General features: G+C 52.3%; 5 protein-coding genes and 1 non-coding gene across 6 annotated transcripts; 3 read left to right on the top strand and 3 right to left on the bottom strand.

Moving 5' to 3' along the window:
- Positions 1-1,411: 1,411 nt before the first annotated feature.
- COCSUDRAFT_55287 (hypothetical protein) lies at positions 1,412-10,321 on the bottom strand (the record flags this gene model as incomplete). The annotated part of the gene is made up of 20 exons (XM_005651755.1): positions 1,412-1,606; positions 1,964-2,122; positions 2,602-2,837; positions 3,257-3,474; positions 3,727-3,812; positions 4,082-4,260; positions 4,516-4,639; positions 5,103-5,267; positions 5,665-5,823; positions 6,101-6,204; positions 6,329-6,448; positions 6,685-6,853; positions 7,005-7,100; positions 7,576-7,728; positions 7,995-8,145; positions 8,386-8,534; positions 8,754-8,917; positions 9,153-9,325; positions 9,555-9,718; positions 10,085-10,321. 20 exons carry the CDS (start codon positions 10,319-10,321, stop codon positions 1,412-1,414), a joined length of 3,201 nt encoding a protein of 1,066 aa, XP_005651812.1.
- Positions 10,322-13,654: 3,333 nt separating this feature from the next.
- Positions 13,655-14,623, top strand: COCSUDRAFT_83450 (hypothetical protein; the record flags this gene model as incomplete). Its single annotated transcript, XM_005652317.1, has 3 exons — positions 13,655-13,846; positions 13,993-14,127; positions 14,285-14,623. Coding segments are annotated over 3 exons (666 nt in total), but the record flags the coding sequence as incomplete, so codon positions are not given.
- Positions 14,624-15,792: 1,169 nt separating this feature from the next.
- Positions 15,793-18,467, top strand: COCSUDRAFT_11511 (fertilization-independent endosperm protein 2; the record flags this gene model as incomplete). The annotated part of the gene is made up of 10 exons (XM_005651756.1): positions 15,793-15,882; positions 15,970-16,035; positions 16,125-16,250; positions 16,411-16,491; positions 16,601-16,693; positions 16,865-16,946; positions 17,047-17,131; positions 17,261-17,414; positions 17,835-18,008; positions 18,321-18,467. Coding segments are annotated over 10 exons (1,098 nt in total), but the record flags the coding sequence as incomplete, so codon positions are not given.
- Positions 18,468-18,888: 421 nt separating this feature from the next.
- On the bottom strand, positions 18,889-23,688 carry COCSUDRAFT_38992 (ARM repeat-containing protein; the record flags this gene model as incomplete). The annotated part of the gene is made up of 11 exons (XM_005651757.1): positions 18,889-18,940; positions 19,723-19,907; positions 20,154-20,420; positions 21,215-21,295; positions 21,435-21,576; positions 21,873-22,003; positions 22,159-22,251; positions 22,490-22,611; positions 22,992-23,168; positions 23,348-23,446; positions 23,571-23,688. The coding sequence occupies 11 exons, from the start codon at positions 23,686-23,688 to the stop codon at positions 18,889-18,891; spliced, it is 1,467 nt and encodes a 488-aa protein (XP_005651814.1).
- Positions 23,689-25,325: 1,637 nt separating this feature from the next.
- On the bottom strand, positions 25,326-26,219 carry COCSUDRAFT_55290 (hypothetical protein; the record flags this gene model as incomplete). Its single annotated transcript, XM_005651758.1, has 1 exon — positions 25,326-26,219. The coding sequence occupies one exon, from the start codon at positions 26,217-26,219 to the stop codon at positions 25,326-25,328; it is 894 nt and encodes a 297-aa protein (XP_005651815.1).
- A 41-nt stretch (positions 26,220-26,260) lies between these two features.
- On the top strand, positions 26,261-26,331 carry COCSUDRAFT_t2. The gene has a single exon. It is a non-coding gene; the product is annotated as a tRNA-Gly (tRNA).
- The last annotated feature ends 852 nt before the right edge of the window (positions 26,332-27,183 follow it).

Genomic DNA, 27,183 nt, shown 5'->3' on the forward strand with positions numbered 1-27,183 from the left:
CTTTCCTTGATCTCCTTTCGCCTCGCCCGCTCCACTGGTGCCACCCAAGTGAACGTGTGCCTGTTGCCGTAGGCACAGATCCCAGCAATCTCTCCAAGGGGCAACAGTGCTGCATAAATATTCTCGACAAGGTCCTCTGGCCTTGTCCACTTTGCGCTCTTGTTGTCAATATCCCAGAAAACATGCACCTGGTCAGATCAATCACATGAGCACAAGTGGCAGAGATCAGCGTCTAAACCCAGTTATGACGCCAGCATGGGGGCCAATAAAAGAGACATAAAGTTCACCTTGTTGTTTGTTGCAGGCACGGCCATGACGCTCTCCTGCCTCTTTGAGGTAATCACGTTCCCCTTTTTGTTTTGCAAAGCCACTTGCTTGTCCCAGAACTCTGCCGTGCTGGCCAGACACCTCACAGACCTGTGAACTCTATACCTGTATGGGCCAATGTGCCCCAGGACTCGGGTTCCCACAAGAGAAAACATCGTTTGAATGAACCATCCGGCACGACATGATATGTACATGATATCGAGTCAATCACGTCGCACTGTACGTGCTTCCCTCGGGTAAAGGACTGTAGTGATCTGGGCGATTGATGTTCAATTGAAGCACAATCTCGTCATTTCCAACTTTCAACATCCACTGATTGACCCAAAAATTCAGCATCTACTTCTTTAATAAAGTATATGATATTGCAATAAGAAAGAATCCATATTCCAACAATTTGTGATTGCTTTGATCATGTGCTTTCACGTGCTGCCAAGGTGCTCTGTGAGGCCTTGGGGGCCAGGGAAACGCTTATTAATTCTTGCTGAGAGAAGACCAATGTTAGATTGACATGCATGAGTACACTTGATTGGCGGAGCGGTCCTGCTGAGGGCTGCGTTTCTACACGCATAACCCGCCAATTCTACATGCAAAACCGGCCGGTGCATGCACCACCGCAGCGCTCAAGCTGTAGCTCACACTTGGCAGCTGCTTTATGACATGACGAGCGATGTCTGAGGGTAAGAAATCACGTGGCATTGCTGCAATTACATAATTCGTAGATTCTCATGAGAAAACCTCAGTCTGCTGTTTTCCTACGTCTGCATGTATATATATACAAGTCTGGGAATGCTTCACCAGGCCAGGCACACAAATGCAATATTGCCGGCCGCCTTGGACAGCCCAGCTGCATTTAGCCTAAACCCAGTACTGCTAACCTACACCTCCTCACAGCAATATCGTAAGAGTTCATTCATGCAAAGGTCATGACATCACAGTGGGCAACAGCAGGCACAAGTGTCACAGATAAAATTCTCCGAGCCTTTTGGCAGCTGCAAGTTTTCAGTCCAGCCCACGCAGAATAGAGCCTCAGCTTTAAAGCTGCTCACATGCAGAGCATGCATGGCTGACTGGCGTGAGCTGTGTCTCAATACACAGTGTAGGACATGTTGATCGCTGCGGTGTTTGCTGCTAGCAGCTTGTGTGCTCGGTCAGAGTGCAGGGGCAGGTCCAAGTCTTTGGCCTGCAGATTGCCCTGCAACGTGCTGCTCAGAATGGTGCAGAAGAAATTGTCCACCACATCCAGTGCTGCCGCCGCATTCTGACGGCCGCGCCACGCCCCCTGCACCGCGCATCATGACCCTCTGTCACCGCATGCAGCAAATCTTGCACTGAGGACCAGCGCACCCCTCTGTCACCATATGCAACATGTCTCGAACGGTGGAGAATTCGTTCCCGCCCCTTTCCCCCCAAATCACCCAGTGCATGCTAAAACTTGTGGATTCTTCAGCGCGTACGATCGCAAGCTCTGCTTTCCTCCTCTTTGAGGAAAATTCTCAAGTCACGGGGAGTCGTGAACTGTAATCACAACAACAGTGATGACCTCAAAGCATTAAGGAAGGCACAGAAGCCGCAGAACATGCCGCATTAAAAAAACAAGTTGCTTTGCCTAGAATGGAGAAGGGAAGGCCAGGCGCACCTGGCTCTCCTTGCCCTCCTGCAGCGACTCCACGTAGTCGAAGATCTCCTTGGCGGTGAAGTCCCACAAACCGCGGCCCAGGGCCACGTAGACACGCCCGTCCAGTGTGCGAGTAAGCCCCAGAATCACCTCCTCCATCGCCTCCAACACCGGGCCCACCTGAGTAACATATTGTGGGTCAAACTGCAGGCATGCTCTCTCAAGCGCAAATTGAACCCGGTTCTGTGCAAGCAATCGATGAGTGCTGGTGCTCTTCAATCACACCTGCACACTTGCAGGAAATTATACGGAGGACAAGCACATCCACAATTCTTAGTGCATGAGGTACGCTGCTCTTGCATGGCATCCGCACGCTTGCGGGAACATGCAGAATGCGCAGCCGTGATGAGTGATCTGCAGCAATCACGCAGGAGAATTCCCAGCGGTCTTGCTGGCTCTGCAGGGATTTGTGGTTGGGAAAGAAATGGCTGCATGTGTGGAACGGGAGTTTGTTAGATGGTCTTATTTTGCATCCTGCCTTTCCTACCAGGTGATTTTCATGGTCAAGGTCCAGTGGATTACAAGTGGGGCAGTCTATGAAAAGCCAGTCCAAAAGCGAGAAACTTGAGAATAACAGGTGCATGTGTGGAATCGCGCACCTGCTGCTGCATGAGGGTGGGGGTGCCGGTGATGCCGTGGTGCTCCAGGATGCGCAGGATGGAGCGGCCGGACGGGCCAAAGACGCCCTGAGCGATGCGCGCGGCGCAGGCCGTCACCGCGCCGGCGTACTCGCTGCGCAGCTCCTTGACCAGCTGCGCAAACTGCGCGCCCAGCTCCGGCCCCTCGCTGCCGCTCGGCATCCTCTCTGTGCCCAGCCCAGTCATCTCGCGCGCGCCTGCCACAGCCATGATTTAATTGTGTCAGGACACCGCTTACTACAAAATTGACTCACGCCTGGAATGGAATGCGAGCGTTCCATCACAACATTATGGTCCCCCATGCTCAATTAAAGATGCATGCCTGAATCTGCAAGACCCAAAGCCAAGGCTACAAAGTGCAAATTTGAAATGCACCTTGCCTTTGTTCCTACTACAAAGTATGCTGGGCACTGGACTGCACGACCCACTTCAAGCTATCTCTATGAAATGCAACCTTACGTTTAGGAACACATGATCGGCAAACCCCAGGAGGTTATAGGGCAAGCACGCAGCGCATCCCCAGCCGCATCTGCAAGTGGTCCCAAAAAAAGCCAGGACCAGTCTCTTCTGGAGACACAGGCAAGTGCACATTTCTGGGCTGCGGTCGAAGGCGCACCTTGGCGCGGAGGGGAGGCGGGGTGGGTGGAGGAAGAAGGGGTGGAGGGCGCTGCTGTGGCGCCGCCGGCCCATTTGGCGATGGTGTACTCGGTCTGGGGCACCACGCTGAGCAGCTTGCGCAGGGAGTTGAGCAGCACCGCCTCATGCGGCAGCACTGTCAGCCGCGCGTGGCCCGCCGCCGCCACCGTCGCGTTCCACTTCCAGCGGTTTGGCGACCTGTGACAAGTCCGGTTACTAAGCATCATCCAATGTGTAGATTGCAACATAGCAGACACTTGAGCTCCAGCGATCAGAAACCAGTGGCATTTATTTACCACCTCATATGGGGATTCCAGCTATGATATATAGCCTGTGCAAGCCGCACCGTTGCAACTCTCAGGATAAGGGCATTAACACAGAGATGGGGGCATCGTCATAATGTTCTGGGAGGGCAAGAATCAAATGGAGCAATGTCACAGGTCTGCGCACCTGTCGTCATTGCCAAACTTGGATCCGTTGCGCGCATGCATCCCCGGCGGCGCGTGGCCGTTGTACCTCTGCTCATCCGCGCGCACCTGAAAGACAGACGCCGCAAGTCTATCACATGAAATGCAATAGCCATTGGAATGACCTGCCCTAGTTTTGCTCGTACATACTGACAGAAAAGTAATACGCACAATCTGTTTGCAAAGATGTGTCATCACCCCTCGTGATCACCCAAACGATCGTGTGTTCCTCTGCTCTGTGTCTAGCATCTGGTCCTCTAGGTTGGGCAGCATAGTAGAGCATGCATAGTACAGACATGCAAGTTTTTTGGAAAATGTGAAATGAAAGGGGCTCTTACCTGGGAGAGGCCACACTGGCGGGTGACGGCGCCGGTGGTCTCGCGCAGGGATGCGCAGACGGCGCCCTCCAGCAGCGGCCCAAACACATGCCAGTACGCGATCACGCGCTCGTAGCGGCCCACCTCCCCTCCGATGCGCTGCAGCATCTCCTCCACCAGTGGAGCCACGAATGACTTGCCTGCTCGCCCCCAATACACCCTCTCAATATTATTGAAGTTGGAAGCACCCTCTTATATAGTGCCCTTAAATGCTGCTCATCTGAGCTTCCTGCTTTGGTCCAATTTTTAGGAAATGTTCCCCTGGGGTGGGTGAGAGCAAAAAGTCTTACTTTTGACATGTGACAGACTCAGGGCGGTGCATGAAATGATTTAGATGCAATCAGACACAAGTGCAGGCGGCTATTCAGCATGAAGGGGTTATTGCATGCGCGCACCTTCTTCGGTGATGCGGTCTGGGTGCAGGGCAGAGGCCATGGTGGTGGCCTCGATCTGCCTGCACCGCGCGCACAGCCCGGCCTTGGACCCATTGATCCAGCGAGTCACGTGCGGACCGAACACCTGCACGCAACACCACACACAGACCAAACATAAGAAGAGCACCCCCTTGATCTCCGCCATAACGGTCCCACAGTGCGTTACCTATGAGAAACCCTTGTTCTCTCATACATCACCTTGCTTTTGCATTTCTTTGGACCCCAAGAGGCACAGATGACCCTTAGGTGGGGCACTCTAATGCATTCCATGCAAAGCAGGGATGCTCATAGACATTCCTGGCTCGATGTCTGGGGCACCAAGACACCTATGAGCTGGGCAGACCTTGAACAAGGTATGGATGCAGAAAGTCCTTCTGTGTTTGGGTTATTTGGTGCTTGGCAAATTTGGGGTCTGTGAAGGCACTCAAGACTTCTGCAGCGTGCATGCAGCTCCACCTTCAGATGCCGCTGATTGCCTTGAATTCATGCACAGAAAGCTCATTTTGTGTTTGGGTGAATTGGTGCTTGGCAAGTGCAGAAGTTCCCACCTGCAGCGCGTCCATCGCGCCAGGGTGGCCGGCAGGAGGCAGCAGGCCGTTGGCGTCCAGGTATTTCTGCTGCTGCCCCACGCTGACCAGCAGATCCACCGCCGGCTGCGATGGCTGCGGCGGAGGGTGCTGCTCCAGTGCCACCATCAGGTCCGCCACAAACAGCTGCAGGCACATTTCAAGCATCAGCACCGCGCCATCTAGATGGCTTTTACAAGTCATTCTGAATGGAATGTGTTGAGGCCGCCACACACAGCTGAGGCACAATTGATGCGTCAGCCGCCTGCCAGCTAGATAGCTTAGAACAGCAAGTCACTCCTGCATGCACTGGGACAGGTCTGCCAATTTCAAAGGGCTCCAGGCACAGCATGCATCAGCACCTCTGCCAGTGAGATCAGAAAAGCATCGCACGGCAAGTGATTCTGAAAACGATATACCCCATCAATGGGGAGCCTTTAAGCCAAGCTGGGATAGCTCAGCACTTATGCCTGATCAGTTCTATGAGCACCAAAGGTTATGCCATGTCATGTCATCAGCATGCCAAGCATGAAGCGCCACTCACCCTGCCGTACTCTGCAGCGGTGACCTGCGGCAGGATGACAAAGGTGGGCAGCTTGCGCGTCTCGTGGATGCGCAGATCGCTGTCAAGCTCCTGGCGCATCGCTGAGCAGATGGCCTGCAGGCGCTTGTATGACATCTCAGCCTCGCTGCCACCTGTCGCCTGTTATGCCCAATCCCATGAAGATGGTCAAAATCTTAAAATATTTTTATCACACGCTTTTGTGCGTTCCAGCAGCAATTATAGGTTCTTTTTTTTATTCCCTGTCATTGCAATTTCTCCCACAAAGATGGTCATACTGTACTTCAGAAAAAATTACCTACCGAATAGATACGATACACATTCTCTTTTCATCCTCAGGTGGCTGAGATTGGGTCCTGTGTGTAGCCACCACTGGCAAAGGTTGACAAGCATGGGGGGAGAGGAGAATTGGGCGTACAATTGGGTCGAACGCTGGCGCCGTTTGCTGCAGAGGGCCTGTTGTGCGGTTCAAGTTGCGTGCGCCGTCTGCAGTTTGCCTGTGAGCTCGGTGCCGCGCCTCAGCTGCAGAAGCATCCAGAATTCATTCACTTCTCTCTTCATGTGGTCCCAGCGACTACATGTCATGACATGCAGGTGAGAAGACTCTGTCAGGCAAAAGCAGGTGTCAAGGAGTTTGCAGAGGTACCTGAGTAGATCTGCTCTGTGCATGCGGCCTGCAGCCGGGCATAGCGCTTGACTGCTGCTATCTGGAAGCGCTCTGTGAACCAGCCCGCCTCTGAGGGCTGCAAGACATCGCTCACGGTCCCTGCGCATGCAACAAATTTGGATATTCTTGCTTGCGTGGCCCAAACATGGTAATATCCAGCAAATTTTTCACCGCAATATCTACTGCAGTATGCCCTGGCTGCAAATCATACTAACATGCCCTGTATATATGGCTGCAGAGGACCCTGCATGCATGCCCTATGGCCTCTGGCTTCGATTTGCCGATCCGGTAACCGTAAAAATCGCAATGTTGTGAGAGTAGGCAGAGGCACTCACTGCAGAGCAGCACGGCCTCCACAAGAGCGGGTGCAGGCTGCTCAGAGGTGTCCATGCCGTTCTCTGTAATGCCGCTGGGGGAGTTCTCAGAGAGGGAGTAGTAGTTCTCCATGCAGCGCGCCAGCAGGTCCTCGCATGCAATCTCGATGCGCCCCAGCAACGGCAGCTCCTGAAGAGGCAGAAGCCGCAAAAAATCAGCAATCAACATAATATCAAGATGAAGCATGCGAACAAACAGGGCTTAGATGCGCAGCGACTGCATTGAAGGACAGAATAGAGGAGAATTATGAGGTGGGTGTTTGTAGCGGATGCAGACAGACCTGGGGAAGGAGGCAGCCCTCAGCTTCGGCCTGCTTGAGGTCCACCAGCTTGCTGTTCAGCATGCTGAAGCAGTAGGCCGTCACAGTGGCATTCTCCTTTCTGCAGCCACACAGGGATCTCTCAAACTGCTGATCTCCATTGCCTGGTGCTCTGCTACAAAAGATGCTTGCAAATGCATGTTCTGCAAAGACTCGACATCTTGAAAATTGACGCCTTGCCGAGAGCCTTGTTGGTACCATGCGCGTTGGAACAAAAAGGTCCATCTTCCTGATCAGCACCATCAAATGGATGCTGCAAATGCATGTAATCTTTACCAATTTAACATGTCAAAACCAAATGTCTCATTGATAACATGTGCTTTAAAGATAGAGTGGTCCGCACATAGGCGCTTGCCTAAAATTCCTATTCTCTACTCTAAATCATGTGTGAGTGTGCTGTTGTTTCGAGCTCCCCAGCCCTGTTTTTGCATCTTTATTTACATTTGGGCAGGCCACAACGACGCTGTCCCGCTTTTCTCGAGTGCTCCTCTAGATTGGGCGGACTGTATAGGAGAGCCACGCGCCTGATCACCCAGAGCAGATGGGCCAGAGTGGTGTAGCTGCTGCGTATGCCGTAGGTGGCAGCAAACTCATCCAGCAGCCACTCCCACTCTCCCTTCACCTCCAGCCGCCGTGGCCCACATCCCTGTACTACCAGCGCTGCATGCAGCGACAGATCGTACACCTGCACACCCCTTCCAGCCTTAGCAAACATAATGCATTTTATACCACAGAAGGGGGATGCGTTCATCCGTATCCTTGTAGTTGCTAGATCAACTTTGCCTTTGGCATGCTTGATCTGTGTCTTGTTAATTGCACCTCAGACCCCTCAGGGCGTGTAATTTAATTTCTTTTGGTCTCGCATATATTTAGGTCAGACCAGGATCTGCTATGATCGCTGTTACTCCGCAGAGGCGTGATGTGTCAGGCATATAAGAGAGGAAGGTGCACCTCCCAGCCGGTGATCTGCTGGTAGCCCTTGGGCAGGGCACCCGAGTTCACCTCCTGCACTCTCCCCACCGTCTCGGGCGAGATCTCCGCGGCAGTGATGACCGTCTTCTCTGTGTTGCTGATCCAGGCTGACAGCAGCGCGTGCCCATACCTGCACATGCACATATTATTTGTCAGGCGGAAAGATCAACGCTATCATGCATGATGACCTCTCTTGTGCGCGATGGATGGCTCAATACTATCCAAAGGCTCCTGCTGATTAATATATCGAGATCTGCCTCCCTGCATGCCGAAGGGGTCATCCATTTGCAATATGAGGACGTTTGGCAGTTTCCCTGCTGCAGACATGAATGTTTGTGGCATCATACTTCGAAATGTTTAGCAGGCTCACCGGGTGTCAGTGACATCGAGGAGGGTGATCCACTTCTTGCCGAAGATGTCGCTCTGAGCACTGGGGGCAGACCGCCAGCATGGCAGGCACGCCCACCGCCTTCTCTCCACCGGCGGTGCCTGCTCCACGCTAAACTGGCTGCCTGCCGCCTGCAGGATACAAGCAATGGCGCTAGATTTCTTCTTCATCCATGCAACCGCGGGCATGCACCACGACTCCATTGCATTGCAACCCAGTATCACTCCTCATGAATACCATGTGGGCATGTATCGGGTGGTGTGACAGCCATATAGCAGCCATTGCCTCCAACCAATCCTGAGAACAATGGCGGCTGCAACATGGAGATCTTGGAAGGCTTGACAGCTCACCCCCCAGACATCTGCGACGGGGACAATGCCGTGCGCCACTCGCTCGCCGTTCTCTGTGGTCACCTCCACCAGCAGGTCATCGCTCAAGTCCTCCCGGCTCAGCTCCACGACATCATCAGATGCACCCTTCCCATCAGTCCCAACCCGAGTCCATGAACCGCCCTCTGCGCACATCACACATCCATCACTATAAGCTTCATCTACAATGCTCATCTCTTGCCTTGCCATCTCTTATAAATTGACAACTGACATTCGTGGACTCGATGCCGCGACCCACGGATGACTACCAACTGCAGGCCACAAGGACAAAATCACAGACTACCACATTGCATGCCCTCATTTGGGTATTTTGATGAAGTGAAGAGGTCAGGTTTATTGCATCACAGAAGGTGTACTCACGTTGCCACCGGCTGGGCCGCAGGGAGATGTAGAGCTCGGAGGCCCTGCCGCCGCGCACCGGCCGGTGCAGCGCGGAGCTCTGCAGGCGCTCAGCCATGCAGCGTACTGTCGCTTCCCTTGTTACTGTGGGGCCGAAACCCACCGTGGGCAGAACTGCTGCTTCTGAGTCATCCCTGCAGCGCAAGATGTGCACAGCATCTCACTCTGCCTGTTTGCTTGTCCTTTGTTAGAATTGACCATCATAGAGTGTTTTTGAGCATTTCTTACTCATGGGCAGCAACAAAAGTGGCCCCAATATATTGGGAAATGCTCAGAGGACGTCTTACTAGTTTCTGCTGTGGACGCATTGAGCTTCTGGTGACTAGATGCAATGGCACTTCAAGAGAGGGAAGAGAAACTGACCAGACGAGTGTGGCTCCGCAGGGGGCAGATCCTGGGTTGACAGGCTGCAGGAGCAGGCCCTCAAATGCGTACGCCCTCCGCAGCACTGCGCAGCCGCTCTCCAAGAAATGCTCCGCCACCCGGTTCTCCTCCCTGCTGGCCCTGAGGCAGATCTGCACGGCTGCCTGCATGCATGCATCATGAGCCCTGTCAGACAAGCTGGCCATACCAGACCTTCTCCAGAAGCTGCTTATGATTCATCTGCAACCTTCAAGCCAATATTTCTCACGAAGGTCTCGAGACTCTTGCTTCCCATGGGATTCCCTGTCTGCGCCGTATGTCGCCATGCTAGGCTTTCTGAGCCAGTCTGTCTGAGTGGCAGGCCATACACCATCAAGTCGGATTCCTAGCAAGTGCTGTATAGCTTGGACTGCACAGCTGTAGATAATGTGATCCCATCATATTGGAGAGCTTTCCAATATTGCAGGCGCCAAAGCATGCACCCAGTACTTCTGGCACAGGGAAATGTCCCATGCGGCAGCGCAGCGCACCTCATACGCGAGGAAGCGAGCCCAGGCCTCGTGCCGGCCCATCTTGACGGCCTCCCCTCCGCAGGGGTTGGGCGCTGCAGGGATGCTCCACCGCGCGCTCGGCCGCCCCTCATCCCTCTCGCTGTCATCCGTAAGCCCCGTCGGCAGCTTTGCAGCCAGTCCGCCCTGCATTGGCCGCCCGGCTGCTGGCGCCGCCGCATCTTCCTCCTTCATGTCCGCCTGCGCTGCCACTGTCATTACTCCGCCCGATCTAGAGGAACACCTGAAGACTTGGGTCCAAGAGATGTGGTCTGCCCAGCTCCAAATCGAGCTGCAAAACTCAGGGGCTGCTGGGGTGCTCGTACCAACAGCAACTTCACAAATAACTTATAGTAGAGACTAGGGATTGTTCAAGCAAGCGCCTACATGCGGACCACTCTGCTTCTCAGCGCGCTGTTTGGAGAAGGACAGCAGACTGGCCGACCAGTGACTCAGACGCCACTGTCATTGTCAGCCCTCAGATACAGGAAATCTTTAGGCAGAGAGGAGATCGGTACTTGGGGCGCAAGAGGTGCAGGGTTGGGTGGTGGCATGGCATGTTGAAGCAGAACAGGAGTTGACTAGTTACCGTACGTCTTAGCTGGGTGGAACAGAGAGGGGTGTGCGTGCCTGGGTAGATGATGTGCGCACGCCGTGTTCAAGGGGTGGTGTCATGCTCTGATCCACAGCAGCATAGCGTCCAGGGAATGCACGGGCTGTGGCTGCTGTGTGAGTGCCTCTGGGATCCCCTGCAGCCACAGCAGAGAGCTCATCTTGATGCACTCTTCGGCAGGCCAAAGGGCACAGCAGCGGCAGGATGACCTGAAGGCAGGATGAAGCCAGCTGCGGACCTGCGCCTCTGAAGCTGTTGCCTGATGGCGCAAGAAACCGTCTTGAGGCTGCGGCTGCATGGGGGGAGTTCAGATGCGTCCGTGTGGCTGGCTGACTGTAGCAGGAATCCTCTGTTGTGCGTCTGCTCACATCAGCCTCAAATTCCCCCCTCTCTCCACGCTGCATGAGGCGATACAAGCTTCACTTCCGCGCACACTGTGCAGGTCTTGTGTAAAATAAACTACCGGTCTCTGTGTAACTGCATGGAGCAGCTTGCAGATGGGATAACAGGTTTCTGCTTACCACGCTAGTGCGGAGAGGCTGAAACGCCTGGCTCTCGTTCATGCTAGACTGAAGCGATGGGCTCTGTGACCAAGACTCCGCCTGCAAGCAGTGATCACTCTGGATGTCAGACACTGGAGGACTTGCAAGCTCATGCTTTACCAAGTGATTAGCACCGAATATGGAAACTGACATTATTACTTTCTTACTGTCAGCCTTGAGGTACTCTCCAACGTGTCAAGACCAGTCTTTGCCGCAAGTGACAGGTCTAAGGATGAGCAACTTGTAACAGATTATCGAAGTCAAGCATGAAGGAAGTAGAAGCAGTTCCCCAATTACAGAGTATGGAGAGAAACGAGACATGACTTCATTCTCGTGTAACGAATCAATGAAAAGACTCACCCATCGAGGTTTCACAAAAGCAGGCTGGGCACCAGTGTCACGAAGTTGTTGTGTTGCTCCCTCCTCTCCAGGCAACTGCAGCAGCAGATAAACAATTCGTTAGATATGCAGACCGTTTGGAGATGCGAATGCATTTTGACAAGAGGAAGTCTTGCCTGAAAATATGGAGCACTCTGCCACATGAAACGATGGCTGGCCCTTGAGTAGGTGAGCACACGCTGCAACCGCCTTCAAATGAAGCAAAATCCCCCTCGAACTGCAAAGTGCCCTGGAATCCGCCTCCGACAGATTAAAATAGAGTTGACCTAGTCTCAGCGCTGTAATTCCTTAAAAGTGTTGTGTACAAGGCCGCAAATGGCCTAAACGAAGCGTCTCAAATTGCTTTCCAGCCAAGGCGGCATGCAGCAAAGAATTCCAGAGGATAGATAGGAGCAGCTGTGCATGTCGAATTTGCACTATCCCGACGATTGCAGTATCACCCCTACAACCCTCGGCTTCAAACCCCCCAACATCAACTGCGCACGCGCTGGGATCGTTCAGCCATGCATCACAGACTACGTGCAGGAGAGCTCAAGCGAAACATTGGCTGTGGCATGAGAATGTGATAGAACATGATCTGGTGACCATGGGGGCCAGCATGATTGTGCTTTCTTAAAGTGCGGTCTGGAGCGGCCTTACTCTAATTTGCAAAGCTGGAACGCTGACGGGCATCTCTCGTCGTCCTACGAGGCCTGAAAAAGGCCTGGATATTGAAGAGGCGCTAGATCTTCTTGACAATGTTGACCCTGGCGTGAAGTACCCTTCCTCATCAGTACTGATGAAGGAGAAAGCGCTATTACTCCGTGTATGCAGCCGTGAAGAGGCGTCCACAAAGTTGTCTTCTATATCTGAGCTCGACTGATGCTCAAAAGGGCTCCCGCTTGTCATCTAAAGGAAGAATAAAGAGGTCAGTGGTGGTACTCATGACCAGGTTTTATAAAGAGCTTGGCACGGCAATTTCAGAAACCTGAGCAGCTGTATGGCGTAAAAAATCCCGATTTGCTTTGGTAAGAGCTTGCTCACCGAGCACAGTGCCGCAGGTGTCGGTTGACCAAACCGACATCACAATAGCATCTCACGCGTCTACAGTGATATATCATACTTTTGAATGAGCCACGTGTCTTCACAGAAAATGCTTTAAAGAATGTTTAAGACGATGCAATGTGCCAGGTCAAGCAAGCCTTTTACTTTGCAAAAAGGTTATGATGCAGCTGTTGGCTGTTATTGTTGAAATCAATTTGCGGAGGGCGTTCCGTAAAACCGTAGATGTAAATGTTGGGACACAAAATGTGCCGAGAACAAGGAAAAACATCAAAGCTACCAAGAGTATGCATGAAATGCCATTCCTCACCGCTTCAGGTCGCAATTTGCACGTTGCAGCATTGTTGTGCCGAGAAACAGTCTTGTTCAATCCTGCCAAGATAAATTTGCGCGGCACTGTCCTTAACGTGAAGACAAAGTCTGGTCCCACGCATCATCATCGACAAAAGGTGATCGAACAATTTACTGATTGCAGCATTGAGGTCCCGATGTGTCTTGAACAGAATCAACATGATTGAGTGATCTGGGCAGATCACACTACACTGATACAGATCATTGAGCTTCGGAAATTTGGTGACTGCAGGATATTGCTTGCATTTCTAGAGCATTAGCATCCACATCAATGACAGCTAGCACCAGCAGGAGCCTTTGGGAAGATATTTCTGACGTATATGAGCGCGCCCGCGCCAGTGGTGCTGCCTACAAGACGGATACCAGTACAGAGATCCTCAGAGATCCTCATTACGATGTAGATTTTGTTCTCAGAGTTGCTGCTGCGCTCAGAGACAAGCCCAAGCCTCCAAAAGACAGGCAAGGTGCGCCTTTGAGAATGAGAGTGTAGTTGGTATTGATGAGCTTGTCAAACAGTACTCTTTTTTGCAAATTGGTGCTCTGCATTCGCCCTTCGGAGTTGAACAAATTTAATGCTGGCGTCTTTGTTGGAGCAGCGAGAAGAAGAAGGAGTGGGTCAATCCTTTTCTGCCTTATGAGAAACAGCTGTGGGTGAGGGACGTCTCCAACACCCACACGCTGCTTCTCAACAAATTCAATGTTGTCGCACACCATCTCATCTGCGTCACAAGGACCTTCAAGCGACAGACGGATCCGCTTGATGCAGCAGATTTAGCAGCCACATGGGAGGCAATGCAGGTACCACATTCCTGCAGGTCTTGCACAGATTGAGGTTTTAGACACGTTGAAAGTGGCTGAGTAATGTTAAGATTTGTCAGTTGCCGGACGCCGTTGCACAGCAACAATGTGACTGTCGGCCTAATACTACTTGGCATGTGCAACAGGCCTATCCCAATGGCGCCCTGGCCTACTTCAACTGTGGGCCAGAGTCAGGAGCAAGTCAGCCACACAAGCACACCCAGATTGTCCCCTTACCCCTGGCAGAGGACACAAAGGGCCTGGCGCTGCCATTTGAGGGTGTCATTCATGATGCCTCACGGCACCAAGGGGGCACGGACTCTGTGGTGGCGCTGCGGGAGCTGCCATTTCAAAGCTATGCCTCCTTGCTTCCAGGCAGGTAAGTTCCAGCCAGCTCACCTTTCTATTGCAAGTTGTACCTTCACAAACAGTAGCGAGGATCCTTACTGTATTTGTACTAGGACAGCCTATTCTAAGTCTGTTTGTGGGGGATTCAGGCCATCGGCAAGGGATTTGGAGCAGGTCTTCAACACATTGAAGGCGTCCTTTGGCTCTGCTGCGGTCCCTGAAGAAGGGTCCCCAGAGTCATACAACATGGTCCTCACCAGCAGCTACATGATGCTGGTGCCACGGTCAAGGGAGGTGTACGGCCTTGTTGCAGTCAATTCCATGGGCTTTGCTGGCTCTATGCTGGTGCGGTCAAAAGCAGAGCTTGACTTCATTCGCAGCGAGTCCCCTATGCGGATTCTGGCAGCCGTGGGCATACCCTGGCCTTAGTCTAAACGACTTATTTGCACAGAAGCTGGCGGCAATGGCGCGCATAGAGACACCTGCACATTGTGGGCGGGTCTGTGTTGACATCTGCTGGATGTGAGGAGCGCCGCAGAATTTAGTTGCATGCAGTGAATACAAGAATTGCCGTTAATTTCGAGGCTCATTGGCATTTTCAATGATTGCAGTTTTGGCTAGCTTGCCCGCTATGGTGAATCTGAGGACAGTCTTCAGTAAATGTATTTATTTGCTGTGATGCACCAGACTGCTGCTGAGTGCAGTTACCATGGCTCAGTATCTTGCAATTGCTCGGCAGGCCATGCTCAGCACTTTTGATGTGAATTATTGGCAAGAGTGTGGTGAAGCGAGAGCATGCAGCTGGCTTGCACTAAATTTTGTAAATTGTGTTGTTACAATACGGTATGACGTGTGTTCATCATGAAGACTTGGGACTCTGCGTCTCAGAGTTCACTTACGTAGTATACTGGCAGAGCGCGCATGGTCGCAAGGAGAGTTGCAACAGGAGATGAGCTGTCATCGCAAACTCTAGTGATCCTGTACAATGGCTCAAGCATACCCTGAATGAATAAGTGGGCTTGAGCGGTTTAGAAAGCATGCAAGATCTCAGGCACGTGGTACAATTACAGCATTATTACATGAGCCCTCCCTTCTTGGATAATTCACATGTCCAAGAAAGCGGAGTCAATTGTGAGGGCCAGAAGATGTCGATCTATGGTGTAGACAATGGAATCCAGACAATGGAAGAGTAGCATTGCTGCTTTTGTCCTAGCAGTACTGTCGCTGCTCTACATATTCGCACCACCAGGTCTTTTTATTGCGATCTTGATCGTTGTACCCTTGGTGACTATAAGTATAGTGGCGTGGAGTACCGACACATTTCACGAAAAGACCTGGTAGGAATACTTTGCACTCAGCAAAAGTAGCCATCTGGAATCTGCTGGATCTGGGAACCGCTTCTGATTCTCTGGATGTCAATGGAGTAGTCTAGATGTCATCATGGTGGCGAGAGAAAATTTGACAGAGTATATCTGGAATCCAAGGTTCACAAACAGGTATAATTTTCTTGCCATCGGTGCGGATCGTTTACCAGCTACTTTGCTGTCAAGTCTTCGTAAAAGCAGGATCAATTGCATTTGGTGGAATGCAGCATCAAGGAGGAGCATGGACAGCCGATTTACTGTGTGAGCTTCAATTTTTACAGGGAGGGTTGTCAGAATGTGTTCGCATCCTGTGGCAGCAATGGGGTAAGCGTGTCAATTATTTCTGAAGTTCGACCAGCAAAAAGTCCAGAAGTCAACACAAATCTGACGATTTTGTTTCGAATGGCGCAGGCAACCATTTACAGATGCCTTGAAGGGGGTGCAGTAGAAATCCTTCAAGCATACATCGACGAGGATGTAAGCATTTGTGGGTCTGTCTTGTGCCAGTGCTGCACAGTAAAACACGATCATGCAAAGTGCTGAGCAGTCTCTCTAGCTGTGCGCAGGTCCAGGAGGAATTCTTTGCATGCAAGTGGTCTGTCGATCCAGACACTGGGGACCCGTTGCTGTTGATAGCTGGCAAGAAAGGCTTGCTGAAGATCCTCAACTGCGCCACGCAGAAGTTGGAATGGGTGAGTCAGCAATGCCATCTCAATGCATCCGCACTTACACACCGTCACAGCTGACACCGCACTCGCAACAGACCAGACTGATCTGACAAATTGCAGTGAAATCACAAATTCATAGTGCACTGTGCTTTATTTCTCCTCAGCATTGATTGCAAAAGTGCAGGCGGCTGAAGGACACGGTGATGCTATCAATGACATCTCTATTCACCCAATGAGGCCCAGCCTGGTGCTTACAGCGAGCAGGGTAGGGCGGCCTCTAGCCCATGGGACCAATAGCAGATGACCATATTCAAAGGCGTGCCTCTATTGCTGTTTCTGCCAAAATCAGTGTTCTCATGTTTCACCCTGCGCAGGACTCATCACTGCGGCTGTGGAATACAAAAACGAAGGTCTGTGTGCTCATCATGAACGGCGATGGGGGGCACCGCAATGAGGTCCTCAGCATTGTGAGCCCCAAACCCACCTTGTCACTCCTTTTGAGTAATTGACATAGAACTCAGACGGTCACGCTGCCTAGTAAGCCAGTACCACGAGTACATCTCAGCGAGACTTTCCGTTAAAATTGGACAGTGCCATTCCTCAAGGCCGTGGCTCACATTGTGCTACGGTGGCTGCAGGACTTCAATCCTGTGGATGGCAATCAGTTTGTGTCATGCGGCATGGACAACACTGTGAAGATCTGGAACCTTGAAGGCAGGAGTCTGTCCTTTCCACATGCTTGAAAAGACGGTGTGCCCGTTGAATCTAAGCAACAGCATGCCCAGGGACATTCGGCGTTGAGCTCTGGAGGGACATGCAGGGATGCTGAAGCACGTTGAAAAGTCCTTTGACTATACCGGCGAGGATGGGATTGCTTTTGACACCAAGTTTCTGGCTTGCCCAAAGTTCTCCTCGCACAAGGTATGCGCATTCCCTTGTCACGCTGACATACCAGTAACTTCATACTTCATTGGCCATTCTGTAAGCCTCACTCCGTGCAATTCTCTACGTTACTGTTGTGCTGGTAAAGTGAGAGCTCATGTTGTGCAGGTGCACTACAATTATGTGGACTGTGTGCGATTTATTGGGGACCTGATACTGTCCAAGAGTGTGGATGAGCGCATCTACTTGTGGCGCCCGGATATCAGCTTGGATGAGCCCGTTGATGTCAAGGGCCACATCCACTACGTGCAGGCATGCCACTTTCATCCTGGATCAATGATATGCATCAGGCTGATGCACTGCACAAGGTTATTCCAGAGGTTGAAAGCGAGGCGGTCACCCCTTAGCTATGGAACAGGAAACACAAGAAAAGTATTACAGAAGGTTCTCCGTATGCATTAGCCCATGTAAATGCCCTATAGATAGTTGAATGGCTTTGCGGTCCCTGAGGGAGCCACTTGTCTTGAACAGCATTCTGGCAATGAACAGAAATTTGTTACACTTTGCTAGTTTGGGCCTCGCCTTGAGCAGGAAACCACCGGCACTGAAGATAACCCCCTGACTCACCAGCTGAAGAAAAGATCTTTGCGCTGAATTTCCAGGTAGTCTTTAGTAGCCCCTGAGGATGATGCCGTAGTGCAAGTTTGAGGACACACCCTTGTGCAGGAATTGGAGCTAGAGGACTGCGCGCATGTCTGGTTCGTGCGATTTGCGCTGGACAGGCAATGCAGGACGCTCGCATGCGGCACAACCACCGGCATGGTCCTGGTTTGGGACCCCCACACTCTGTCCCCCCGCCCCAAGGCCAGGCTCAAGCGCACCCCTGGCTCCAAGACTACGGTGGGGGCCCTATCAGCAGATGCTGGATGTAATGGGGTCAAAAACATGGTTGAGCGATAAATACTTATGACTGGGGTGTCTGTTGCTCTTGAGATTGGCATGATACGTCAGCAAGAAGCGGGGAATGCCCTGCCTCTGGCAAGGAACGTGGTGAAGATGCGTGCTCACAGCTGAAGTACCTTGCATGCATTGAAAATCAGATGCTGTGGCAAGATAAGGTCACTAAAGGTGTGGGATGGAAGTTCTGTGGAGGTGAACGTGGCATTGAGCTGTCAACATTGCGTGCTAAATTGCTACCTGCTGTGGCTGCAGGTTCGGCAGACTGCAATCTCTGCTGATGGAGACATAATTGTCAGCTGCTGTGATGATGGCACCATCTGGCGCTTTGACCTTGTTCCAAAGGAGAGCCTCAGCGCTGCAGCCAAATCCAAGCAAGCCAATGGTGTATCAAAGAAGTGACTGCAGCAATTCAAGAGAAACCCTACCTGTATATGTTTCTATGCGAACCACAAGCAGAAACTCACCTTTGCTCCTTTTCTGTATTTTTGGATCTCTAGTTATGCTAAATTCTTCTTCTGGAGCTATGTCATGCATGCTGAGCTTCTCCCGTGTTGCTGATGGGACTTCGACGTTGAGAACTGTGTAATTCCAGGCTGACTGTGATTCTTGGCCAGCCTTAGAAGCCGCAGATGCAAGACTACTTGCAATCTACCACGTTTGCATGATTGAAGATCGCGCACTTCTTGCAACAACATGTAAATTTACACCATGGCGGCGGCTGTTTGCTGAGAAATGCACTGGTGAACCATAGATAAGGTCAAAGCACAGGACAGCAGGCTCCCCAATGCTTTTCTTTGAGCAGCTGCTCCGGGCGAGCGATCTAGCGCGGGTCCCAGAATGTTGAGCAAAGCACCAGTGGCGCACAGCTGAGCCTGCAAGCACATGCTCGGCATGTTGGCACAATCCCTCTATGAACACCTTGCATTTAGAGAAAGACATGCCCTGCAGAATACTGAAAGTTTTTTGTTCTGCAAAGACAAGAGAGACATGCATCAGTCATGCAGCACGATAGGTCGAGCATGAGGAGCAGAACACCATGCGTGGCATATAAGACCCAATAGACAAAGAGAACTGTACTGCTAGAGAACTGTGGAGAACTCTGCTGCCCGGATCCCGAGACGACTGTGCGTCAAATATGTGTCCATGCATATTTGCGAAGCACGTGGAAGGGAATTTGCCTGTAGATCTGATGCCGACAGAAGAGCTGCCAGAAGAGGCAGAGCTCCTTGCTGCCTGATCAGCTGCCGGCTGGCTGCCTCCCGAGACAAGTTCTGCAGTGTTCCTGCCGCCGCTGCGGCTGTGGCCATGTCACTGGACCTGGCCACCAGACTCCCTCTTCACTAAAAGTCCCCAAAAAATTGTGTTCATCTCGGCGCACTGCAGGCGTTGTCATATGGACATTTCATCAAGGCGCTGAGGGACACACTCTCCAAGCTACCTAGCTACCCGGCTGGATATGCATGTCTTATTCGTCAATTGAGTCATTGCAGGCAAGCGATGAGGTCGCAGGCTGGCAAATGGAAAACTTATACTCAATCACCACTATATTCGCACGCATGCGCCTGACCATGACGCACTGTGTGCACCGCAAACTGGTGACACTTGGCAGAGTTTGCACTGTGGCGAGTGCTTCGCAGAGCATGACAGGGCGCACTTTAGGAGTGCCACGAGCGGGCCAATGCCGTTGCAGCGCCGCGTCATGCGCACCGACTGGGGGTCGCACGACAGATTGTGCAGCGCGCCCACCGCCCTCACGCGCACCTTGCCGTCCTCGCTGCGCAGCACTGCCAGCAACTCTGGAATCGCTGCGCAGTCTCTGGCCGCCTGCCTCCCCCTCCCCTGCAATATTGCAGTGCAATCCACCAAACATCATTTGACTCGAGGCCTTGTCAAGCGCTACTGACAGCACAGCACAGCATGGCTTGGCCTGCAAGCTTGCGCCAGATTCAACATTCTGCCAAAGATGTCAAAGGTGCTCAGGAGTATTTTGTGGAGGTCGGCATGTGCAGGACAAGCCGCTGCATGCATGAATGGTTGGGGTGAAGGGAAAGAGAGGAATGCGTCGATGCGGGTGGGAGGACTGACCAGATAGCAGATGCTCTGGATGACGCCGCATGCGCTGGCTTGAACATCAGCGTTTGAGCTTTTCAGCAAGGACACCAGGGGAGCGACGCCGTTGCACTTGAGCAGCCTGCTCACGTTGGCCCGCTCAAAGCAGAGGTTCAGGATGACATTCGCGCATTCGGCGGCCACCGCATGGCTGGCGCCGGTCAGATGCCTCACTACTGCGGCCACATCACCTTCTGTGGCCTTCTGTCGATTAGCCGGCTTTCTAGATAGTATTCTGAGCACCTGCACAAGCATGCATTGGTTTAGGCTTTAGGACATGTCTTATGCCACTGCAGAGCTGAACAATTGTTTTGAAGAGGACCTCCCAAGTTTGACTGCATTCGCGTTTCATTGCGTAATAGACGAAGGGTGGGTGATACCTTCAGAATCAGCAGCAGGAACTCTGTCTGCTCGGGCTCTGATTGCTCTGCGAGCAACGAGCTGATAGGCAAGATGTATGGGGACGTGATGCTTGCATAATTTGGTGTGAAAGGTTGATGGCGAAGAATGTCGACCAGCCAGGCAAAATCATCCCCGCTGCTTTCCGTAGCATCAGAACTTTCAGCAGCCGTTACATCGGCTCTAGCAACGATAAATGCTTGGAAAATTCCTATGATACCAGCCAAGGACGACAAATGCTGTTCATGAAGCAGTTCGATCAAGTCTTGGAGGTCCTGCGCAAATGCTCAACTTTTTGTGACAGCATCCGGATGAACCGGGATGCTTGACTTTGACAAGAATTATTTCAGTAACTGGGAACGAGTGGTGTTGGACGCACAATAAATGTTAGCTTGATGTTTCCCATTCTTTAATTAGTATCGCCAACATACATAATAATAGAGAGCAGCAATACGGTATGGAAGTGGGTGTTGCCAGCAGGAGAGAACCAGAACAGGTATTACACTTGAACTGTCTGCAGTCCAAGATGCATCTACATATGCCTGGCAGGTCATATCAAGTGGACAGGCAGATATTGTACTCATATAATTAAGTCCTGCCACATCTTCTCAGGTCATTTCTCACACACAATTGGAGACCAGCCATTCGATGGCTAGGTCCATGCTGTAATTGCACTCCTCCAAGGCCTCCTTTGCCTTGGCTTTGCTGAATCCCATGCCCTGCATAGTTACAATAGTACTTTGAATCAGCCAAGCATCCAAATCATCGCATCAAACGTCAAATGCACTGCCCAACTCCACCATCAAGGTCTCGAGATCAGGTCAGATTCACATTATTGTGGACAGGAACAGCACACACCTGCAGGGATGTGATGTCCGCCTGAACAGCAGTCTGCTCAGCATCAGCCAACACACCAGTGGCATCATCCACGTCCATGAAATCGCTATCTGGGTCATCAAAGACAACCTTGCCCCTGCCCCGGCTCCTCCTTTTGGTCCCTCTGCGCCGCATAGCACTGCTGAGTTGCAGCCTGCTACCTACTGAGCCTTTGCATTCTCCGTTTTTTATGAGTATTGCTATAACATTGCACGCTATTCCTGCCAAAGGCAAGGTGCGTCCTCAGACAAGCTGCAGGTACAGGCTGCCATGCATGCAACTAATTCTACCCCTTATTGGACTTGCCAGATCCGAAACTTCTCGGAGCACGGTGCTCAGTATTTATACCGCACCCTGCATTTGTAAATGCCACACAGAAATAGAGCCAACTGAGCTGTTGGTGATGGAGAAATGCCACACCTCTCCTCCGCGCTTTCCTGCTGCTTCTGCTCCTTTGGCATGCGCGCCCGGCGCTTGGTGCCTGCCTTTGCACTGCCCTTCTTATTTGCTGCTCCTCTGCCATTGCTGCCTGAGGCCACACCCTCGGCCTCCTGCAAACAAGAGATGCATTCCTTTAGAAAGGCATACACAAGCATCAGCTGTTGGGTGTGACACAAGCTGCACAGCATGCATCTCATGTAATGCATGTTTGCAAATCCTGTACTCTTGCAATGTCCTCACTCGCATGGCAGTGAGATTGGCTTACCTGGGGCCCAGCTGCATGCACAGTCTGCTCCTCTGTTGCGCCCTCGACTGACGTCCCCATGGATCTCCTGCGTTTCACAGGCGTGCCATGAACCTGCACAGCACATGTCCAGAATTTGTAACTATCCTGCATGTTAAATATTCTTACGAGTCCATGCTCCAAGACATTGCACATTGCAGTGCAATGTCTTTCCGAATGCTGTGGCTGCTACAAGTGGCGAACAAACAAGGAACTCTAAACTGATTTGAACTTCCCTGGGGGACCATTGCTGAGGGGTTGTGAGCTTGCTGACATGGTGGTCTGCTGACAGGGGCTGCAGCTGAGTGGTCACCTTGGTGATGGGGGCGCCGGCCTGCTTGGCAGTGAGCGCGGCCACCAGGCTGGCCAGCTTGCTGCGCAGCCGCTTCAGCAGCAGCACCTTCTGCTCCCGCGACAGCGCATCCAGCGGGGCCTCTGCGCACCCGCATGACATCATCAGATCACATGCAAGGTTCTTCAGCAAGCATGGAGCCTTCTGTGGCTGTCGTTTGAACTCAAACACACTTTATGATACATTGCATCTGCCGCTGAGAGATTTTGGGAAGCTTATACTGTCATGCCTCTGGGCAGAAAAAGCGTGCAAAATTTATGAGAGTAATGTCAAGAAGACTGGCTGAGAGTGTGCGGGGCGAAGGAAGCGAGTGTGAAGGCATGCATGCAAAGAGGAGTAGGTGTGTCTGCTGCTGCACACGGACGTCTCGTCCTAGCTCTTGCCATGCATGTAGCGCTCTTCGAAGTCAAAGATCCGGGGCTCTCAGGCCGATGAAACTTTCTGCTGGTGCTGTAAGGCTCACCCATGAGGTCGATAAGAGGCACGTGGCCGCTGGCCAGGCCGCTGCCCTTGGACCTGTCCACGCTGGCAACCAGCTCCTCAAGTTGCGCCTCTACCTCTGCCAGCTGGTCAGGAGATAGGCCGTACCTGGCCTTGGCCTCCGCCTGCCACTCGTCCTTCATCTTCTTCGTGGGGTTGGCTGCAAGTGCAAACACACATCATGCTGGCTTTAGCTATGCACTTGACGTTACTGGCACCACTGCAACTTACGTTGCGTCCGCACTCTGATGTACTGAGCACTCTGACTAAACTCTGATGTCAAGTACAAGGGAGTGCCCCCAACTGCCCGTTGGAAAGGATGGAGAAGCTGCTACTCACGTCCTGACCAGATGATGAGTCCGCACTTGCGCTCCACATCCTTCTTCTGCTCATTGTCCCCTCGGATGCGGTCCACGTCCACTTGCAGGCCCGTGTACGCTGCACAGGTGCACTCTCTCATAAATTCTCCTCACAAACGAAAAGGACTGGCAGAGAACATATAATTCCTCTTTGCAGATGCACAACGAAATGTATCGAAAACAGCAGGCAGGCAGAGGCAGACCTGAGAGGGACTGCTGCCCTATGAGGCGTTGAGTCTGCCCATTCAGCTGCTGAATGAGCTTGCCAGGGAACAGGCCAGTCTCCAGGATCTGCACCCAGCGGCCGATGCCGTACTTCATAAGGCAAAGCTTCAAGATGGCGGCCTCCTCCTTCGTCCATCCAGGCGATGGTGTGAAGTTCCATCTACAACAAGAGACCCAATTTTCTACCGACAATTATCGAAATAGACCCAACGCAGAAATTTCATTATGATTCTTTTATAAGAAGATATTCTTTGAGATGCCCTCAAGGAAGTCCATCTGACAATGAGGCTTGTGAAGACATACAGTGATGCAGCATCTCCCAATTTCGGACCCCGCTTCTCAGGCCTGTCAGCCAGCGGTGAGGTAGCCATTAAAATTACAGAACCCAGGTGCCACTGAATGATAGACGTATCCCCTCCGAGGAGTCAGCAGGTCACCAGGGATGGTATTGAGCAAGCCATCAAAGACCCCCTTCCGAAAGGAAATACAAAGGGGAGCAATTTTATCACGTGCACACCACGATCAATGAACCATCTGACTATGGTCAGCGTTCCGACTGAGAGGACTTTACACTGTCTACACCGTTTCTGGAACGCAACAGTTTGAATGTCTCAAGTCACGTGCGGCAGTTCACATGCAATGATTAACAGGTGTCTGCGAAACAAAAGTTGACGCGCCTCGACAAAACCGATGATTCGTTGGGACAGAAATTTTGAAGAACGTATGGCAGATGAGCGGAGACAGCAACGAGAGCCGCCCGAGTTGGGCTGCCCAGGATGGGCAGAGAGGCAAACGACATGCAAATCATTGGATGATCCTGCAAATGACACAGCCGGCTATTTAAGGGTAGAACATAAGCTTGCCAAGATTGGGGCCCGAGGGCGCTGGTTGCGCTGCTACAAGGTGCGGGCAAAGCGGGCAGATGGCACGGCCGGTTGAGGCCTCTAGGGCGAGCGCCAGAAGCCTCGCCTTTCAACCTGCCCTTGCCCCGGCGAATTGGGAAGAGTCTTGAAATTAAGCTGAGGGATTAAAACTGCAATGGCAATAAGCAATAGCACCTGCTATCCCAGTGGACTAACCTTGGACCGACAATGATGATCTGGCCGCAATTGTTGAAAGAAAATGCGTGCAGAAGAATTCTCTAAAATTTCTTTTGCGCTCGAGAAGTGATTCTGGAAAACGAACCTTGGTAGATAACGTTGCTTGACTCTGCATGCAGGCCCAATGGCCGCCCTTCGCATGTTATCTGCATAAGCGCGCGCGCGCCACGGAGCGCACATGAGCTCTCGAGACCAATGCTGACATAAGACCATATGGTTACCATGCATGGTTGGCCAATTCTGACAAAACAGACTCAGGCACATTTTGTGTCATGAATAATACAAGCTTGTGGCATGACGTTGATGCAAGCCTTGACTTGATCACCTTATATTGGAGGACGTTAGCACTAGAGTCAACTTGATGGATCACACAAGTGCATGCGCTTGCAGATCTGTTTTTGGGATATTTGATTTTCCAACAGCAGTAATTGATTGTCAATTGACCGTGGCTGCTTATTTGCGCCGTACTGCTAGTAGTACTATTACTAGAAGTACTTCATAATATCACAGTCAGGTCGCCATTGTGCACACTTAAGTTTGTCTAGGATGCCCTAGGGCCTGGGGCTCCCTTGCAAGGGCTGCTCATATTTAATAGTTGTTGTGGCTTATGAGATAAACTTTTTGTCACTTTCCCTACGGCTCGCAAACAGCATGTAATTTTCGGCGCGGGGAGGGCCTCATAAAGGGCGCCCGGCTCCGGAGCAGGCAAATGGCACGGCCGGTTGGGGGCGACCGTAGTTTAAGGGTAGAATATCCGCTTCCCAAGCGGATGGTCCGGGGGCGCGGCCTCATAAGGGGCGCCCGAAGCAGGCAAATGGCACGGCCGGTTGGGGGCGACCGTAGTTTAAGGGTAGAATATCCGCTTCCCAAGCGGATGATCCGGGGGCGCGCCCGCATAAAGGGCGCCCGGAGCAGGCAAATGGCACGGCCGGTTGGGGGCGACCGTAGTTTAAGGGTAGAATATCCGCTTCCCAAGCGGATGGTCCGGGGGCGCGCCCGCATAAAGGGCGCCCGGAGCAGGCAAATGGCACGGCCGGTTGGGGGCGACCGTAGTTTAAGGGTAGAATATCCGCTTCCCAAGCGGATGGTCCGGGGGCGCGCCCGCATAAAGGGCGCCCGGAGCAGGCAAATGGCACGGCCGGTTGGGGGCGACCGTAGTTTAAGGGTAGAATATCCGCTTCCCAAGCGGATGGTCCGGGGGCGCGCCCGCATAAAGGGCGCCCGGAGCAGGCAAATGGCACGGCCGGTTGGGGGCGACCGTAGTTTAAGGGTAGAATATCCGCTTCCCAAGCGGATGGTCCGGGGGCGCGGCCTCATAAGGGGCGCCCGAAGCAGGCAAATGGCACGGCCGGTTGGGGGCGACCGTAGTTTAAGGGTAGAATATCCGCTTCCCAAGCGGATGGTCCGGGGGCGCGGCCTCATAAGGGGCGCCCGAAGCAGGCAAATGGCACGGCCGGTTGGGGGCGACCGTAGTTTAAGGGTAGAATATCCGCTTCCCAAGCGGATGGTCCGGGGGCGCGGCCTCATAAGGGGCGCCCGAAGCAGGCAATTGGCACGGCCGGTTGGGGGCGACCGTAGTTTAAGGGTAGAATATCCGCTTCCCAAGCGGATGGTCCGGGTTCGATTCCCGGCGGTCGCAACTTCTCTTTTTCACTTTCTTTTTATTCGTTTTTTCATTTTGAGTGCCTTGTTGGTGTCAAACGGTACAAGTATGGAGTTACCATCGAAAGATTGCGTAATCTCTTTAGGCGCACCACTTCCAGACCCGCTCCCGTTTGTCCCCCTGCGCCGGCATCGATGATATCAGAGTTTTGAACCGCTGGACTGTCCGACAGGTTCTGCAATCACCACAAACCCCACTTATTCAACAATTAATCAGCAATTATGTCCTTTTTATTGAAAACCAATGGTCAGCATAGGTGAGCAAGACGAACCCTCTTATAGTCTATGCGAATATCAGGGTACCCTGACCGGTCGGCATGCAAGCCTTAAGGCTGCAGTGGAAATGAACATAGCAACCATAGCATCCAAAACTTGGTCCTGGAAGCACAATGCACAGTTACAGGAGTCGCGCAAGGGCTTGAAGAGTAGAAGTTCAAGGCAGCCACCAGAGCATCTCAGGGACAACTTTGCCGTCAGTGAACCAGGAAAAGCAACTTACTCACAGTTGGATAGCATGCATGTACAGAGAGAGGCAAGGTACAGCATGCACCGGCAGAATGTTGCGCACATGCTTGTCTGGCAGCCTGCTCATCAAAACTTATTGCAAGCCAGGCATGGCCCGCACAATCATGTCTTACTTCCCCATGTATCACGCCCAGTCCAGTCGTAGCCGTCACGGAAGATTGCCGAGGTTACCTTGAAGTTTGAAAATAGCAGCCGCCGCCGCGGCGGCGTCCGCAGCCGCCAGTGTGTCATCGCGCAGGTTCATATATTGCCTTGCGTCGCGTAGCACTTTGAAGGTGCAAAGGTAAGGACACTGTTTAGAACC

The sequence above is a fragment of the Coccomyxa subellipsoidea genome (assembly GCF_000258705.1).
Source record: "Coccomyxa subellipsoidea C-169, whole genome shotgun sequence".
In the NCBI taxonomy this organism is placed as follows: Eukaryota; Viridiplantae; Chlorophyta; class Trebouxiophyceae; family Coccomyxaceae; genus Coccomyxa; species Coccomyxa subellipsoidea.